A 20,388-nucleotide genomic window follows, 5' to 3' on the forward strand; every position below is an offset into this window, starting at 1 on the left:
AAGTAATTAGTTAGAAATGCGCATTATGATAAATATTTCTTAATTCATCAATAGGAATAATGACACATGAGTCAAGTGGGAGAATGTAAGAAATTATATTATTATATGATGTCTTATGTATGTGATGTGTCTTATTTTATTAGTTTAATAAATATTTAATTAAAATAATAAAATAAAGGAAGTTACATGATTATTTTGAAATGTAACCAACTTGATGGAAGTTAGTTTTTATGAAAACAAATCAGAATTCAGTCCTCTTTTCCTACCTATGAAGTCTTTCTTCTTCACTCACCATCAATAACCAAATTGAAGAAAGAATTAAGAAGACAAAGGAATAGACAAAGTGAATTCTTCCTAATACCATCATCATCATGGATCAAGGTCAGTAACTATTCTTATATTTTATTTGTGACAATCATGAATTTCAAGATCCTTATATTATTGTGATTAGTTTTACAACGTTCACTAAAACTATATAAATTAACAAGATACACTTAGAATGTATTTGGTAAACGCTTTGGGGAAGAGAGAAGCGCGTTTGATCCTCTTGAAGGTTTCACTTTTATGTTTGGCCAGGAGAAGCTAAAATTTGTAGTTTCTACATTTCATGTTCATGGTTGCTAATTACTCTTGGAAAATTAGGTGAGAAATTTATTTCTTTTTTACCAATCATACCTTCATTTTCTTCTATAAAAAGGATACCAGTAACTATTACCTTCACAGTAGTTCTTCCTACTTTTTCATAGTTTTTCTTTCCATTTTGTTTATCAAAATCATTCAGATTTGTTTCAATCACTAGCAAATTGAATATTTTAATTTTTTTATTATTTTTAGTAGTCATTTTCATATTTTAATTTTTATATTTTTTATTGTATTTTTTATTTATATGATAAATATTTTTATATTATTTATGTAGTGTTCTGATTTCTCATGTTATATTTTTATATGAGTTTTTTTATCATTTACTATACTATTTTTTATATGTACGTTTTGTATGAAATATTTTTTTATTTTTGTTTGGCTTTGTTCATATGATTTTTTATTTATTTTATTGTATTTTTTTATTCATATGACAAATGTTGTTGATTTTTTTTTATTTTTTATAGTGCTCTAATTTTTTAAGTATTTTATTAATTTTTATGATATTTTTATTATTTTTTGTTCATATAAATTCTTTTTTTATCCTTTATTACATTGTATTTATGTTGTGTATGAAATTTTTTATTTTTTTATTTGATTTTATACATATGAATTTTATTTACTTTTTATTATATTTTTTTTTCATATGATATATGTCGTTGGTTTTATGGAATTTTTATTATTTCTTATCTGTATGATTTTTTTTATTTCGTTGATGTACTCTATAAAAAAAAGACAAAATAAATAAAAAATTAATTATAAGTAACAATATAGCCATAAATAATGAAAATTTATAGTTGAAAATAATACTAAATTTATAGAATATTTTTTTTGTTTGAAATTATAAAATTTATAGTATCCTCTTTCATATTTTTATGTTTTATTATATTTATTTTATTTATATGATAAATATTTTTTATATTATTTTTGTTAGTGTTCTGATTTTGTATGCATATAAAAAATTATTTAAATTGATGTCTCTTTTAGTAATTTTTCATCTAAAAGTGATTTTGAGTAGTATAATCCAAACAATATTTATTTTACTATAATCAATTTTGATATAAACATAAATTATGTTATATAGGCACTCACCCTCAACATAAACCGCTGTTGCCTCCAGTAGTTTACGCACAAGTCCCCAAACACATAAACTGCTACTGCCAGTAGCGGTTTATGCACGTTCTCCATCAACAGAAATCGCTGCTGCCTATAGCGGTTTCTGTGTTGCACCCTAACCACGTAATCCGCGGCTACCTATAGCGGATTATGTTCTTCTGTAAACCGCCGATACCAGTAGCGATTTCTATAGAAATATGAAAAAATGCATTTGCTTCTTCGTATTTCAAAAATTGTATTTTCGTAAAATTGGAATCCAAACATTTTATTTACGTAAATTACCCTAATTTATATTTAATTATTTTATCACAGTTTATAACTTTATTAATATAATTTAATTATAATTAACATACTACCATTAATTATCCAAAAAAAATATAATTAAGTATAATTTTAACAACACTGGTATATATTATTAATAAAAGTAACGAAGGAAAGGTATAGCCCACGTCTCTTCACACACATACATACAATGATACAAGGCTAATAGTATTATTTTTTTTTTGTGTCTAAACAAGGAAAGAAACAAAGCAAAAACTATCTTAAATCCGAGCGGATGATTCATTGGAGATCAACACCAGGTTCAGACCAAATAACATGATTAGAGTTACTCTTGGCACCATATTTAGCCATCCAATCCGAAGCTCTATTTGCTTCTCGGGACACCCATTCAACGTGAACAAGCCAAAGACGAGATAAAAGCTACTGAATCTTGAGAACCAAATCTGTTACTTCAGATGAATACCCACTTGTAAGCTCATGCATGATGGGCAGAATGTCAAGGCAATCCGTTTCACATATAATATCCCTCAAACCGCAATCCCAAGCTAAAACCAGCCCCCTCCAAGCAGCAAATAATTCACATCTGATTATAGACCAAGGGGAAATGCTTCCAGAGCAGCCCGAGATCTAATCTCCCTTAGAATCTCTAATAATACACCCAAATCCCGCTAAATTTGAATCCATATACAAGCTTGCATCACAATTAACTTTAAAACCATTGCCTACCGGTGGTTCCCAACACAGGCAATTTCGGAGAGACCTAAAGGCATTGCTTCGATTCCTGTAAAGTTGTAAGTTCTTGGCGGTAATTTTGGCCAAGGCAACAACCTTATGGTCTGTCCAAGGGTTGTCAGTGTTGAATATGTCATTGCACCTATGTCTCCATACCCACCAAAGCCCTGCACCAAAGGACGCCTCATTGTTAGCCAAGGCCTTCCGAAACCACTCTTCAAGAGCAGTACCAGCCGTCGAGTCCAGTATACTAGGATCCAACATATACCAGATTACCATTGATCGTTCACAGTCTCTAAGGCAATGCTCCATAGTCTCCTGTGCCTTGTTACATCGCTTACACATATCTGAAGAAGCTAAATGCCGCTTGAATCGAAAGGTCTCAGTTGGTAGAGCATCATGTAAGCTAAGCCACATAGTAAATTTGAACTTCTCTGGAATGTTTGTGTTCCACAACCAGTTCCAATTACTGTTGGCATTCCAATTTAATGTTTTCTTTAATAACCATTTGTAACCCTCCCTTGCACTATACTTTTTTGTTGCTGCAGGCCACCACTCCCACTGTGGCTCCAACTCAGTCAAACTAGGATATCTCAGACCACAAATAAACTGCTTAATCTCATGCGGAATAGGCGTGGTAAGACTATCAACTTCCCAAGACACCCCTTTCCACAAGTCAGCCACCATGAAATCTGATTCAGAAATATGTATATAAGGGACAAGGTTGCAAAGCTTACCAAAAGGAGTCCACTCATCATACCAAACTGATTTGTGGACATCTCCAATATTCCAATGAAGCCCTTCCTTGAGATGCTCATAGGCACTAACAATGTTCTTCCAGGTAGCCGATGAAGAATTTCTACTGTTTCTGTTCATACCAGATTGATTCCTGAGATATTTATGCTTCAGAACCTGCACCCATAACTTCTCACTATTATTTAGACAATCCCATACCAACTTTCCCATAAGCGCCATGTTAGCACAGGAAGTATCCCTAATACCCAATCCTCCTGCCTTTTTAGGAGTTATGGCGACCTCCCACCTGACCAGAGGCAGCCCTTTTCCAGTCTCTTGGCCTTTCCACAAGAATTGTCTCATCAAGGAATCAATTTTATTACATGCATACTTCGGGAGAAGAGAAATTTGCATTTCATAAACTGGGATAGAGGCCATAACCGATTTAACAAGACAAAGCCTCCCTGCCTTATTCAGTAGGCGTCCTTTCCAACTGGAGAGCTTTCTCGAAATTTTTTCAATAATCTCCTGAGCCGTCTTCCTGGAAGCTCTGGCATGACCGATGTTAATTCCCAGGTATTTACCCAAATCATTGCAGAACCGGATGTTAGAGACCCCTGAGAGAACCTCTTTTCTCCTCTCTGACACCCTCTTGGAACACTGGGCCTTTGACTTATGAAGATTTACCTTTAAACCTGACGCTCTAGAAAACAAGTCCAAACAATGCATGACCTCTATTACTTGAGCTTTTGATGCCTTACAGAAAAGCAAAAGATCATCTGCAAACATCAAATGAGAGAGTCGTGGTCCATTCCTAGAAACCGCAACTGGGTTCCACAAACCTTGGGAAACTCTATGAGAGATAAAACAGGCAAGCATTTCCATACAGAGTACAAAAAGATAAGGAGACATAGGATCTCCTTGCCTTAACCCTCTCTTCGGATTGAAATTTTGGAGCCTGTTCCCATTCCACAAAACTGCCAACGAAGAGGAAGTCACACAATTCAATATAAGATTAATGGTAGCCTTTGGAAACCCAAACCGGACCAAAGTAGCTTCCAGAAAACGCCAGTCTACCCTGTCATAAGCTTTTTCCAAATCAATCTTGAATGCCATGGTCCCTTTTCGAGACTTGGTGTTCCTCATGAAGTGCATAATCTCTTGAGCAATGATAATATTCTCTGTGGTTCCTCTTCCTGGAATGAACCCTCCTTGCAAAGGACCAATGATCTCCGACAGGAAAGGTCTGAACCTGTTAACTAGAACCTTTGTGACAATTTTATAAATTACATTACATAAGCTAATAGGCCGAAACTCCCGTAAGGAAGAGGGAACTTCCACTTTAGGAATTAGAACAATGAGAGTATCAAAAATAGCCGCATTCAGTGGCTCACCCTCAAAGGCTCGCTTGACCAGTCCACACACATCGTTGCTAAGAGAGTCCCAGTACTCTTTGTAGAAAATTGCTTGAAATCCATCTGGCCCTGGGGCTTTAAATGAACTCATGGTCATCACAGCTCTTTTAACCTCTTCAGACGTCACCGGTTCCACTAACTTTTGACAAGCCTCAGTACTAAGAGACGGGTAAGGAAAAGGCCCCATGGCATCCAGGTTAATATCCTCCCTTGTAGAAAAGAGCTTTTGAAAGAAAGAATTTGCCGCCATTTCTAGAGTCGTAGTCTCCGTGGCCCAAGACCCATCCTCCAAAAATAACCCATGAATTTTGTTCCTCTTTCTCCTGATAACTGTCTGCAGATGAAAAAAATTTGTATTTCTGTCTCCACATCTCACCCATTGTTCTCTAGATTTTTGATACCACAACAACTCTTCTTGAAGAAGGACATCATTCAGTTCCTGATGCAAAACTTGCTCTTTGATCCTAAGCTGTTGATCCTCCCGACTTTCCAGAGTAATCTGAACGTCATTCAAAAGCCTCTCCAACTCCCTTTTCTTAACAAAAATATTGCCAAAAACCTTTTTATTGAAGCTAGTTGCATCTTTTTGAACCTCCAACAAACATTTGACTACATCCGGAGCTCCTCTATTCCAAGCTGTATCAACAACATTCCTAAAAAGAGGATGAGTCATCCACGCAGCCTGGAATCTGAATGGACGATGGCCCTTGGTAGCCCTCTTTTCCATCTTACACCTAGTGAATAATGGGCAATGATCAGAGTGAAGGCGCGCCAGCACCTCAGTATAAGCCTCCGGAAATATTAGTCGCCAGTCCTGGTTGATGACTGCTCTATCAAGCTTCTTGGCCACCTGCACCCCACCTTTCACCTTCCTATACCAAGTGAATCTTCTCCCAATAGCCCCCATATCAAACAGCCCACAATCCTCCAATGTTTCCGTAAATTGTTCTGCTCTGGCAAGTCTAAATTGCCCCCCTCTAACTTCACTCTGCAATAGAACATCATTAAAGTCCCCTAACACAATCCAAGGTCCGTGGATCATATTAGCAATCATTGTCAAGTCACCCCACAGTTCTTTACGCCGATGTATATGCGGATTAGCATACACCGCACTGCAGTAACTAGATGTATTGCCCATAGTGATTTCAAAACTGATACATTGATCAACTACATCCAATACTCTCACAGAAATATTTGAATTAGAACATAGAACCCAGATACCCCCACTATGACCATTAGCCTCAACAATACCAACACCCTGGTAACCTAGATTATTCCAAAAAGATTTCATCCTCTCGAAAGCAATATGGGTTTCAAACAGAATGAAAAAAGTAGGATGAAATTTATTCGCTAACTCCTTACTATGAACCCGGGCCAATTTATTAGAGGCACCTCTAATATTCCAAAATAGAAAGCTTAAATCTAAATAATCCATAAAACAATTTGTATTGTAAAAGGACCAACCTCAGCTGAAGTCCCTAACGAGATGATGAAGATCCACCATCATATCCCCCTGAGCCTTGCTTGTCCTTGTCCGGTTGTTGCCCGGTTTGTATGTGTCCCTCCACTGACAACCCTTCCAATTTGCCAATTTGCTGCTTGCTGGTGTCGCCAAGGCAGTCCGGAGTCGACGGCGAATTCTGCAAAGAAGAAGGGCGCAACCTCTTGTGTCCATTTTTGATAATGGCAGTGAAAGTCGGCACCGCAACGGAGACAGCTTTGCCTTTCACCCCTTGCTGTTTGGAAGATGACATGCGTGCCTTAGATCCGCTAACCGACCCGGTCTTCACCCCTGATTCGGCTCCTCTCATACGTAGCCCAAAGTCACGGTTCTGGTCCAATTTCTGATTTGAGCACACCGGCATTTTATCTTTAGATGTTTGTTGGGCTTTGTTTGATTGACTCAATTTTTCTCTCCTTTTACCGCTGACTTTGGTCCAGCCAGCCTCATTTTCCAAATGTTGGGACCCCACTTCCTTCCCATGCAACGTATCATCTAATTCCTTCCCAATTTCTGCAACTATCACTGACTCTTTGGGATTGCATCCAAATTCAAAAATTTTCTCTTTTGAGGCTTCCTGTGGCTGCACCACCTGGGCCGCCGTCTCGGTTACTGATGTTTCCTTTCGATCCACCCTTTTCGAATCTATTGGGGTCATTCTGCAGTCAGTTGCTGGATGCCCGAAACAATTGCACTTGTCACAAATAAGGTGTAAGCATTCATACTCCACCTTATATTCAAACTCATCGACAATCACACTCTGGACCACCGGCAAACCAAGATTAATTTGCACGCAAGCCCGAGCAAATTTTCCCCTTTCCGCCAACTTAGTAGCCAGATCCACCTTGACTGGTCTTCCCACAGCAGAAGCGATTCTCATCATGGCTTTATCCTGATAGTACCATATGCTCAAACCAGATATTCGAATCCAAACCATAGTCTCCCCGAAAGTGTCCTCACAAGGTTTAAAATCCGGTATCCATGGCTTGACCGCAATATAGTGACCGAAGATCATCCATGGCCCCCCTAGTAAAACCTTCTCTCGATCGTCCATGCGATCAAATTTAACTAGAAAGTACCCAAAACCCACATCCAAGATTTCATATCCACCGGTGATCCTCCATACCCCTTTCAATTTGTGAAACATGGCCATGTAACTAAGGTTTTTTCCAAGAACCTTAATCACAATTGCTTCCTTGTATGGTTCAGAAAGGATGTTCCTAGCCTCTTTGGAGAAGCAAACTCTTGGAGGCATAGGATCTCCTTGTTTTTCAGTGACCACTGCCATGGAATCCCCATCTAGAGCTTCAGCCCGATTTATCCCTGTGGCTACCGTAGAACCAATAACCTTGTCACGGAACGAAATCTTGGAAGTCACCCTGGAACTAAGGTCGCCCTTACTTGATCCCTCCTTCACACCTGATGCAAACCCTCCCACACTCTCCCCCTTATCTCTTTCGATGGCATGGCCATCTTCTTCACCGTGTTTCACCCTCAAACACTCTCTCCCGCTCTCTCCTTCTCTCATTCTCTCTGAGTACGGAGTACGTACTCTTTCTCTGCTAAGATTTTTTAGCTAATAGTATTATTATTATTATAATAATAATTAATGACTTAAAATAATTAATTTTATATTCAAAAATAAAAAAAATCTAATTTTCATTAATACTAATATTATTATAATAATAAATAAATAACATTAATTTATTAACACTGACATTCAATAACACATACATACGGCTAATTAGTTATTTATTTAACTAATTATATTATTATAATTATAATTATTATATCCAAAAATTTAAAAAATTAATTATAATAAATGGCGTTAATTATATAATATAACAATAATTAATTAATTAATACAACTTAAAAATAACCTATTTTCATTAACACATAACTAATATAATTATAATAACAATTAATTTATTAACTATTCAAAATATGCTCAATTTATTTCAGAAAAACCACATAATTATATTTAACTTCTAATAATAATTAATAAAATATAAATATATTTAAAATAATATTTTAATAATTATTATTAAATACACTAAATATATATTTTTAATGTATAAATTTATGTTAACAACATTAACTAGATTCAAAAATACATAACATAATATTTTTAAATACTATAAATCCATATGTTAATTATTATTTAATTGCTATAAATAATATTAATCTATAACATTATCACTATTAACTTTTGTTAAATCATAAAATTGAAAAATAATTACTTATATAATTAGGATGATTAAAATAATTAATAATTTAAAGTTCAGGACCATCTATATCTTTTATTTGAATTTTCTAGACATTGTTTTTTTTTTTACTGGCAAAGTTTCTTGAAAGAAAAGTTAATGGAGGGAGAGGGATTTTTTGTTATTGTGAGTGTGTGAAAAGAAAAGTGCCTCTGGTGAGGGTGTGAGAGTAAAATCAGCAACGAATAAAAGAGGCAGGAGAGAGTGAAAGACAGCTTAGTGAGTTGTATGCACAACAGATTCCATTAATATATAAATTGAATGGTTTGATTTGTGTACCTTAGTCGATCGTCCGATTTTTTTTCCCTAATAATACAGACAGCGATTTGTGTTTAGTCTGTATGTCTACAACAATATTAAATACGCAGCAGTCCACCAATAACCCTATATTACACTATTCTTATTTCCATTTCAAAATTTGAAAAGGGTGATCCCAAATACATAAGTGGCTGCAGTTTATATAGGATTCTGTTTGATTTAATTTTTAAATTTAGTTTGAAATGAAATGTGTGCATTGGATTGAATTATGGGGTCAATCACAATGAATTAAACATATTATTTTTGTGTAACACATAACATAATTAACATTAAAGTATTTTTTAGTAAAAATAATAAACTAAAACAAATTAGTAAAATAACTAATCAATACAGTAGAGACTTTATTAGGAGGATTATTGCCCATTAAAAAAGCAAACATGGCTAACTTGTCAATCATTATATTTAGAGTAAAGTATCGTTTTTGTTCCCAACGTTTGGGATAAGTCCTATTTGTGTCCCTAATGTTTAAATCGTCCTATTTATATCCTTAACGTTTATAAAAGTGATTCAATGTTATCCTACTATCAATTATACTAACAAATCAGATTATATTTTTCAATTATTCTCACTTGAATGTATTCATTATCAATTAGGTCTCACTTGGATGTGGTCGATTTTAATATTATACCTACTATTTGTGTTTAGATTCAATTATATCCCTAGAAAAGTGAATTATGTAAATGTTGTAGGAATTAGTTTCAACATTTGATGAGCTATTTTTTGGAGTAGATCATCGATTCTATCCCAAACATTTGTATTCTAACTTCAATAAGAGATTTTTAAAACTCAAATTAAAGCATTCATGATGTGTAATTGACGGCAGGATAACATTGAATCACTTTTACAAACGTTAGGGATACAAATAGGACGATTTAAACGTTAGGGACACAAATAGGATTTACCCCAAACGTTGGGGACAAAAACGATACTTTACTCTTATATTTATCATTCTGGACACGTGTGACATGGAAATAGTCCAAGGACACTATAGTAAAGCCCATATATATTTCATAAGCAACTTCATTTACCTTCTGTGAGTGAATTCTTGTGAAACTAGGCACTATGATTTGAAAAATCTAAATTGATTAAGTTTCAATAACAAAAAACCTAAATCCTTTATTCCAGTAGTACAATCATATATAACCCTATGAAGAGAGCACCCAACTATAATTTTAGCACATTTAAAGCTAGGCTTTCTAAAATGAAACCAACATTCCAATCTCTATTTGAGTTTTAAACTGCATCCCCAAACTGAAACTTAGCTGTCATCCACATTAAGCTTGACAGAATCAACTTTCAACCCATTAAAATTATTCTTTTAATTAGCGAAACGAAAACTCACCTTATCTATTAGAATATTATGCGATTTGAATTGGATAAAGGTTTATTATAAATTACTCAAAATAAAATTATTTGTCATAAAGCGAAAAAAAAATCAAGATAAACAATCATTATAATGGATAGTTATTAATATTTAAACTTCTTTATCTTTTTACTAATTAATATTGAATATTATAAAATATTTTTATACTTTATTGTCAATACTCTATACATTATTTAAAATAAAATTGGGTGGTATACACAATGTATTATCATATGTATACCTAAACCGCAAGAGAACTGCAGTTACGTAACCAAGTCCGCAAAGAGATACATTATTTTTTGTCCTTCAGAATTTTCTTCTACGTTGAAAGCGAACCAAATTTTGGATAATGATTTGGTTGAGTATATTTATTAATAACAATACTATGAATTATATTATTCGTTAAAAAACTGCAGATCACATCAATCTTACAATCATCAAAGTGTAACAAAATCTCTAAATGGTCTAAATTTGGATGTATTTATAATGTGAAAAAACTGTTCTACACTAGAATTCAATTATTAAAAGAAAAAGTATATGGTACTAATATATTATCTGTTAATTTATTATCAATAATAATTAATTATTATATTTTAAACACATATATAAAGAAACACATCCAAAAAATATATTTAAAAAGATATTTTTATTAAACACAGTCATAAAAAGACATTTTTATTAGATACATCCACAAATACACTTCCATTAAACACAATTATATATAAGAATTGGTAGAAGTTGACAAAAATACTGTTAGTAACGTAACGAAATTGTAAAAGAAAAGAAGTATCACCAATCAAATTAAATAATGATGATGTAAATAGATCAATTCTATTTTGCTGACGTAGTATTATACAATAAATGTTTGTATAATATTTTAATATGTATACCAGCGGTGCATACACATTAAATCTCATCTTCCTTTTCCTTTTTTTTTTTTTGCCGAATAATTCATCATTTTATTTGATTTTTGGTAACTTCGATAAGGTATCGAATCAAATTTGTATTAAGATTACAGTTCAAAAAATAGATACAATTCTTCTGAAAAAAAGTGTACTCAACCCAAAAATTATTTAGTATTTATATCGAAAATGCTCAATAATATTAAACCGTGACAAATAACATAAAGAATTACAATAAAAAAAATAAACAAAATAAATAAAAAATTTTAGATGAGTAGGAAAGTAAAATTGAAATTAAAAAAGTAAAATAATAATAAAATATTAAAAGCAAAGAAATGAATTAAAATAAAAAAACAAAAGAAAATAAAATAAAAATGGACTCCAGACAGTTATATGCACTTGCATTTCATGATTCCCTTAACATGAGTGTGACTTGAATTTTTTTAGAGATTTGTGTAATGGTGAACTGTTCAAATTGAAGTCACTCCACTCTTCTAACCTTCTCTTATATGCAAAATGCTCTTCTCTTGACACGATCTATCTTTCTCCTTTTACTCAAACTTTCACAATCCACGACTTTATTGTCTTGACCGTGAAGGACCTTGTCCTCCAAGGTGGACACCCCACGTCTTTATTTTTACAATGGTCTTCAAGTTCCACGTTCTGCATAGTACTTCTAGATGAAATCACGTGCAAGTATAAACTTTTGACCCTAGTCCAACTCGACTCACCTCATAATCAATGGTCTGTTTTTTTATAGTTGAGTCCTTACTCCGTCAAAACTTCGACCACGCATGATCAACTGGCTTCATCTCAAATCTTTTCGACTCAACTCACCTGAGTTAGTAGACACGCTATAGTCAAATTTCGTGACAGATTGAAATATGCACTAACAAATTATTCCTTAAAATTTATTTTTTCAGGAGTTGAAATGACAAGTTTTATCTGCTCACGTGCCAGTCATGTGCCAATTTTAAATTTTAGAATTTAAAAAGACAGTTACACTGTTTCTAAAACGGTTTGCACATTTTTCTGAGAATGTGTAACGTCTTTCCTGAACTTTTAATGGGCTTTGAAATTAAAAACTGGCCACCTTCCTTCAACAGGTATTGTTACCTCATCATTTTCACCATTTACTTTTTATGTCTTTAGAAAATAATTCGTTTCTTCTAAGGGTGTTTAGATTCAAAACAGTAAAAAAAAATGCAAACTGCACCAATTCAAACCGAAACCCGAAACAAACTGCTTAATTTTGCATTTTTTTAGATTCTGAATTAGTTTTATTACGGTTTGATTCAGTTTGTGATTTCATTCTACATAACCAAACTGAACCGCATACAATAACAATAACAATAATAATAATAAGACCCTTAGTCCTTAGTTCCTTATTGTATTGGCTTACTCCCTTAGGATAGTGTCGCACACATTCCATTTTCCCTAAACAATTACACAAAACCTAACCTAAAGAAACCCTCTCTTCACACTTTAGTCTCTTGTATTCGTATCTCACACTTCACTTACTCTCACCGTCACACGTCAATGCTGTTCGCCGCCTCCTCTTCTCAATGATGTCCTTCGTTGTCTCCTCTTCTTAGTGACGCTGCTGCCGTTTCCTCTTTGGTGACGTCGTTCGTCGTCTCCTCTTCTCGGTGACGCTATTGCTGTCTCCTTTTTTCGGAATGTTTTTACTTGTTTTTATTTAATTTTGTTTTGTTCTGGAGAGATTTGTTCTTGTTTTTGTTAAATTTTGTGTTAAATTTTTTGTTGTTCTTGTTATTTTTGACAATTTGTTTTTGTTGATTAAATTTTGTTAAACTTTGTATTAAATTAATTATTTTGTCCTTGTTGATTGAATTCTATTTTTTTTATCTTTTGCAGATTTTATATTTGTTTAGTTGATTTTAGCTTTCAATTTGAATGTCAACAATATTAGCTTTATATCCTGAGGTAATATTTTTATTTTGTAATGTGTATGTTGGTAACAAACTAATAATTCAATATGTTGATTAATTGAGAAAAATATTAAAATAACATAAACTGATTAACTATTCTTTGTTATCACAAGATGTTCAAAGCAGTGAGTCTGGATTTACCAGTATTACTCCGCCACTTTTGAATCAGTTAGATCTTCGAGACAGTCAGAGTCAATGCCGCCGCCACAGCCATCAAAGGCAGACATAGAGGCAAACGTCATCGCTGCCACTGCTGCTCCCACGCAATGATTGGAACAATGAAAGAACTAGATCTAAGAGGAGGAGAGGCAAAGCAAATGTTGCTGATGAGTCACCTAATCCTGGCCAATCTGAGGAACTAGGTACCGGTAATACTAAAAAACCTATTAGATATAGATCTTGGACTTGGGAGCATTTTAAAAAAGATGAAAGTGATCCCAAACCTAGGGCTATATGTAACTGGTGTGGAGCATCTTATGCGACTGATTCACATAAAAATGGTACTAGCAATCTTAAAAGTCACTTGTTGAGTTATTGTAGAAAATTTTTAAAAGATTCACTTGATCCCACACAAAAAACACTTGTTATGCAGCAACTTAAAAAAGAAGAAGAAAATGGGCTGGGTAATTGTTTGACTTTTGTATCATTTGATCCTGATTTATGTAGACAAGCCATTGCTAGAATAATAATCGTAGATGAGTTGCCTTTTAGATTTGTCGAAGGGGAGGGGTTTCATTATTTCATGAGTGTTTTGCAGTCAAAACTCCGAATTTTGGGAAGGATTTTAGTTGCTAGGGATTGTTGAAACTTGTTCATGAATGAAAAACATAAGTTGAAGAGTGTCTTTATAAACTCAAATCAAAGTATGTGTTTGCCCACTGATTGTTGGATTTCTGTACAAAATCTAAACTATCTTTGTCTCACTGCATATTTTTTTTTATCAAGATTGAAAGTTGCAAAAGAAAATTTTTAACTTTTGTCTCATCAAGAATAATAAAAGTGAAACAATTGGTAGGAAGATAAAAAAAAAATATCTTTTAAATTAGGAAATAAGTAGAGAGTATTTAGCATTACAGTTGATAATGCTAGTTCAAATGATGTTATCATTTGTTATTTAAAAGGTAGAATGGAGGTTTTGAATTCATATCCTTTAAAAGGTGAACATTAGGTATTATGCTCATATCTTGAACTTGGTGGTGAATGATGGTTTGAAGGATATGCATTCTTCAATTAGAAAAATTAGGAATAATGTTAGATATGTCTGTGCTTCTCCTACTCGCATGGATAGGTTTAAAAGTTGTATTAAAGAGGCTAGGATCCAAGACTGATTTTGTATGCAATTAGATGTCCTTACTAGGTGGAATTCCACTTACATAATGCTTGATAGTACTTTAAAATTCCAAAAGGCCTTTAAGAAATTAAGTGAAAAGGATGCTGAGTTTGTAATGATGCAAGGGGGCATTCTAAAGAATGAAGATTAGGATAATACAAGATGCTTTGTGAGATTTTTAAAGATTTTTTTCGATGTAACCAAAAAAGTCTCGGGTTCTACATTTGTCCTCTTCGTCATATTTTTATCACTTTTGTTCAAATCTTAGTTTTTTGAAGACTTGGGCTGATAGTAATGACATATTACTTAAATGTATGGCTACAAAAATGAAGGCTAAGTATGATAAATATTGGGGTAACTTGAAAAACATGAATATGATAATTTTTGTTGCTGTGGTACTTGACCCTAGATACAAAATTAAGTTTATTGAGTGGAGTTTTCAAAAGTTGTTTAAGAAGGAGGATGCTGATTTTTTATGTGGTAAGGTGAAGGAAGTATTCAATGACTTGTTTAACAGCTATAGGGTTGCTCTTAATAGTGATCAAGCACACCAATCTGCACACCACAGCCAAGATGTGGATATGAATGATAATGCCTTTGATGATGTTTGCTTTGCAGTAGCATTTAAAAATGATATACAAGCAAGTGAGAGTGCCAACACAAATGAAGTGGATTTGTATTTTATGGAGTCCTTGGAAAAATCAGTTTATCCAAGTAATTTTGACATTTTAACTTGGTGGAAAGTAAACTCTAATAATTACAAATATCTTGTTCTTAGTCAAATTGCGAGGGATATTCTAGCTATGCCTGTGTCAACGATTACTTTTGAATCCGCCTTTAGCACTAGAGGTAAAGTACTTAATTAATATAGGAGTTCTCTTACCCCAAAAATGGTTGAAGTTTTTATTTATGCACAAAATTGGTTTCGAGCCAATTCATTGCTAATTGACCTTGAGGAGTCTTTTGAAGAATTTGAAAAACTTGAGAAAGGTAATATTTTTTATAATTATGTTTTATTTTATCTACATATATTGATTAACTTTACTACTTGATAATATGTTTAAGTTACTAATATTTATTTGATTATATTTTATTGTAGAACTTGAGCCAATTCCTCAACTAATAGACGAAGAAGACTGATAATGAATCTGATTAGTGATCAATGCTTCACCTCTCAACTTGAAGTTTTTTATGCTATGTTTTTATTAAGACTTGTATGCTATTTAATTTTGTGTTGTTGAGACTTGTTTTTAGGCTGAATAATTATTATTTTATCAAGACTTATTGAATTTATTGGATTGCTAGACAGGTTACTTTATAATGTTTATGGGATTTACTTTTTATTATTATGTTGGCTTGTTGGACAAGTTACTTTATAATGTTCATAGGATTATTAGTACTTTAGTAGTGTGCATTTATACTATGTCAGGCAGCATTAATTTGTAAACTAAGTTATTATTTTTTATTTAAAAATCGCAAATCCAAAACCATCCAAAGCCCTTGTAATCGGATTGGATTTCTAAAAAAAGTTCATCCAATCCAAACTGTACCAAACATAAAATAAGTGTTCGAATCGGATGACTTTTTTTCTTAAAATCGGACCAAACCGTACTGTAAACACCCCTACTTTCTTCTTCGAAAGCTCTTTCAACCATTTCTATCATCTCCATTCTTATGGATTCACAATCAGTCCATCAACAATCTTCCTTGTCTTCTGTTACTGCTGCCTCTTCCACTTCTGTGACTGTTGCTGGCTTGCTGCTACTACTACTTCCACCATTACTCCTACAACCATGGCCTCCGCTTCTTTCTCTTTTCCGGCCATTACAGTATTACAGCAGCCTTTGCATCTGGTGTGGCAACAACTACTCAGCTACCCCCCACCCCCACATTGTGAAGAAGACGATGATGTTCAAATTATCCCTCTTCTTTTTTTGGTGGCTGACATGGCATAATTCTACAATGAAGATAGGAGCTTGAGAGCCCCTAATCCGGACATTGAAACTGTTGTCCTTTGGAGGAGCCAGGTATTTCTTCCTTTCAAGGTTACTGGCCGCTTATATTCCTTTTTAGGACCTTTTTCTACTCAAGAACAAGTTGAATCTGTCTTTTCTTTCTTTCCATCTCCCCCCTGAACATCTCCCTATAATTTTCTGCAAAAACATTAGGGCTTCTTATTTTTCTAGTCGGGTCTTTAAGACTATCCCTCCAAAGGAATCTAGTTCCCTTCTTTCAACTTAGATGTCGAGGTTGGCCCCGACCTACAAACTACATGAAAATCACTAGGGATTGTTTCTGCTCTCAAACTAGCCAGCTTTGACCTTTCTTATACTGCTCCCCTCTTAGGGGCCAGTTTATATTCTTGGTGCCCTGTTACTAATAACTTCCATTTTTCTTATGGGATGATGGGTCCTACTTTAATGGAAGTTTCTGCTTTGACTGGCATAGCTCCCGACGGGGAGTGTGTGTCATGGGCTACCGAATATCCTGATGATATTTTTGACATCAATTTTGACTCGACTTCTGTGTCAGAATTTATTCAAAATAATATGGGATCCGAGGGAGATCCCGCGACCGATAGTGAGCATGTGGCCTTTTTGCTTTCATGGCTTAATGCCTTTGTTTTTTGTCCTAAATCTATTGAAATTCAAAAAAATAATTATTTATCACTAGCCATCATGCTTCATTATAAAAAGCATGTCGACCTTCCTTCTTTGATTTTAGGTCAAATATATGAAACACTCTCCTTAGTGGTTGGTAAGATTCGACGCGGTGAATTATCGACTAATCGCTTTGGTCCCATTTGAGTTGTAAACCTATGGTTGAAGGCTGTTCTTAAACCTCGACTGATAGATTCTTCTTTTGACATTCCTAAAGCTCAACTTGATGGTATTCGACTATCTCTTCTCTCTTGATCGAAACAAAAAAAATGTCTGCCATAAATGTTTTTCGTCACTTTGTTACTCTTCTTCTTGAGATCAAAATTGTGACAACACTTCTTATTACCCAAATCCATTCACTCATCGTCAAAGTGCAATTGGGTACCTTAATTACTTCATCAGTCCCAAACCTGAAAATCAATATATTGTCGATGATTTGTTGTCTAAAACACTTACTCCTCAAATTCTTCCTGTGGGAGTTTTCACGTGAGTCGACAATGGCCTTAAAGAAGAAACTAGTCACTTACTCCCTCAATTCGTGTCACAGCAATTTGGTTTGGCCCAAGCATTGCCTTCCCCACTCTCCCTCGACTCTGAGACCCAAATAGTACACTATGAGGTGTCAAGACTAGAAGAGTTTGACCAAATTCTTGACTTGAATCTCCAAAGAGTGAGCATTCAGTACCAAAGGTTCAACCTCACTCGTTGTTTCCTTTCAACACCTGCCTTCCATAAGTGGTGGTCGACCTACTATACTTCTTATTGCTTTTCAACTGAACAAGTCCTTTCTAATTTGGTTCTTCCTGCTGCGGCGTCAAAGAAAACTAAAGGTGAGCATGTCGATGAAATTGTTAAGTTCAAAAAATATTATAAGGTAAAATGACATTTCAAAAAGGTAAAGTATGTTTTCAATAAGGCCTTTGAAGTGTGAGAAAAGAAGAAGAGAACACATTTTATAAATTTCTCGACTGTTATTCAAAGCTTTGGCTTGAGATCCTTATGTTCGGAAAAAACACTTTATGCGACCATTTAAGTTTCCTTCTTTTCCTAATGCCCCTTTTGGACTTGCTAATTGACTACCTGGCCTTCCTAAAGGAGCCTTAGGAGTGAATTACTGACTCCAAAGAAAAGACCCAAGAACATTGGGTATAAACACTACCGGTTCCTTCTACTATCCAAGGACCAATGATAAAATACATGGTTGAATGAGTATCATTGGATATACTCCAATATATTCTTCAAAAGGAACACAATTCTCGATTGCCTTAATCAACCTTTGGAGGATATCAACAACAATGTTAACCTAAAGATTTGACTACTCGATGCTCTCAGTTTTTCGGAAAAAAAAAATTCCAACTGAGATTCACACAAATCTAGGGGTCTTTATTGGGGATATATATAATCATATCTCTACATCTAAAGTTGCTGAGGAATACTTAAACAAATCGATTGAGGCACTGGTCAATCATGACACCCAATTGAAGAAATGTGATATGGCTAAGTCTCAAATTGAAGAAGTTTTATTAGACAGTCAAGCTATAAAGAGAAAACCTTAGCATCAAGAATTGATATTCTTGAGAAAGAATTAGCTGAGTTAAAGGCTAGCAAAGGAAAAATTGTAGTAACTAACTCGACTATGACACTTCGAATTCAAAAAATACATAATGTTTATGATTCTAAAACCCCATGTCATCCTGCCATAGTCGAAGTAGTAACTCAAGCCACTAAAGTTTAAGGTGAAGTTTTTGAAGCTTCTGTCGTTCTGGGTTAAAAAAAAGAGGACTTGAAGCTTAAGTTTAGGACTTTGTTTTAATTTTCATTTTGTATTTTGGTTAATGTTTTATATGAATGTTCACCTTTTATTCTAATAAGAATGATATGATTTGAGATATTTTTCATTTATGTGCCCAATCTGTCGATTATCTTTTATATCTCTTAACTCATACGCATTACCATCAAATACCTTTTCGACCTTAAAAGGTTCTTCCCATAATGGTGACAATTTTCCTTTAACTTGCTCAATGGGAAGGATTAATTTTAAAACGTTCTTCCCAAAATGGTGACCATTTTCCTTTAACTCAGTGGGAAGGATTAATTTTAAAACTAAGTCATCGACTGCAAATTTTTTAGTCTTGACTTTCTTGTTGTATGACTTAGCTCTAGATTCTTTCTATCAAATCATTCTATCTAATGCAATTAGTCGAGATTGATCTAATCCATCCAATTCATCCATCATACTCGGCCAATATTGTTTGACAGGCAAATCATTCTGTTTTGCCACTCTAATAGTTTGTAAATTTATAACAAGTGGTAAAATAACTTATAACCATAAACTAACTCATAAGGTGTCGATCCTGTAACCTCTTTAGGTGAACACATATATGCTCACAATACTTGGCTCAAATTGTTATGCCAGTTTCGAGGTTGTCTCCCTATATGCTTTTTAATCAAACTTATAAGAATTTTATTGATGGCTTCAACTTGACCATTAGCATGTGCATAGTAGGGAGTCGAGTATACTATCTTAATGCCTTGTGATTCAGCAAACCCCTTTATTTATCGACCTGTACACATAGTTCCTTAATCTATGGTCAAGGTCTAGGAAATACCGAATCTATAAATGATCGATTCCTCAATAAAATCAATTATCTTGACTTGGGTAACTTCCTTCATAGGCACAACTTCCACCCACTTTGTAAATTAGTCGACTGCCACCAAAATAAATTTATGTCCCTTAGTCAAATAAGGGTGAATATTTCCTATTAAGTTGAGAGCCCACCCTCTAAATGGTCAGAGCTTGATTATAGCATGTAAATCGGAAGTAGGGACTCTTTGAATAGGTGCATGTCTTTGGCATTGATCACAATATCGAGCAAATTCAACACAATCCTTAATCATTGAAGGACAATACAACCCTTGTCGACGTAAGATCCAGTGCATTTTTTGACCCGACTGGTGAGCTCCACAAATACCTTCATGTATCTCAGTCATAGCCAGATGAGTGATGAGCGGATAATTTATACGCTTTTTGGCATTGTTTTTAGTATATTTTTAGTAGAATCTAGTTACTTTTAGGGATGTTTTTAATAGATTTTATGTTAAATTCATATTTCTGGACTTTACTATGAGTTTGTGTGTTTTTCTGTAATTTCAGGTATTTTCTGACTGAAATTGAGGGA

The 20,388-nt window shown here is 34.0% G+C and overlaps 2 protein-coding genes across 2 annotated transcripts; one reads left to right on the forward strand and one right to left on the reverse strand.

Moving 5' to 3' along the window:
* Positions 1-1,710: 1,710 nt before the first annotated feature.
* Positions 1,711-6,210, reverse strand: LOC148568771 (uncharacterized). The gene is made up of 5 exons (XM_088484774.1): positions 4,800-6,210; positions 4,347-4,481; positions 3,507-3,845; positions 2,764-3,203; positions 1,711-1,893 (listed from the first exon to the last, which is right to left on the reverse strand). Exons 1-5 carry the CDS (start codon positions 6,208-6,210, stop codon positions 1,711-1,713), a joined length of 2,508 nt encoding a protein of 835 aa, XP_088340900.1.
* Positions 6,211-14,863: 8,653 nt separating this feature from the next.
* Positions 14,864-15,689, forward strand: LOC148568772 (zinc finger BED domain-containing protein DAYSLEEPER-like). The gene is made up of 2 exons (XM_088484776.1): positions 14,864-15,398; positions 15,649-15,689. Exons 1-2 carry the CDS (start codon positions 14,864-14,866, stop codon positions 15,687-15,689), a joined length of 576 nt encoding a protein of 191 aa, XP_088340902.1.
* The last annotated feature ends 4,699 nt before the right edge of the window (positions 15,690-20,388 follow it).

The sequence above is a fragment of the Arachis ipaensis genome, chromosome B4, assembly GCF_059453495.1.
Source record: "Arachis ipaensis isolate K30076 ecotype BB chromosome B4, ASM5945349v1, whole genome shotgun sequence".
Classification (NCBI taxonomy): Eukaryota; Viridiplantae; Streptophyta; class Magnoliopsida; order Fabales; family Fabaceae; genus Arachis; species Arachis ipaensis.

Coding starts and splice junctions, on each gene's coding strand:
- LOC148568771 (XM_088484774.1), bottom strand. CDS start 6,210: ATGAAATCTTTTTGGAATAATCTAGGTTACCAGGGTGTTGGTATTGTT. Junction 4,482..4,799: donor GTTTCGGCCTATTAGCTTAT/GTAATGTAATTT, acceptor CTTCGTTGGCAG/TTTTGTGGAATGGGAACAGG. Junction 3,846..4,346: donor CTCTCATAGAGTTTCCCAAG/GTTTGTGGAACC, acceptor TCTTGTGGAAAG/GCCAAGAGACTGGAAAAGGG.
- LOC148568772 (XM_088484776.1), top strand. CDS start 14,864: ATGGCTACAAAAATGAAGGCTAAGTATGATAAATATTGGGGTAACTTG. Junction 15,399..15,648: donor ATCCGCCTTTAGCACTAGAG/GTAAAGTACTTA, acceptor ATTTTATTGTAG/AACTTGAGCCAATTCCTCAA.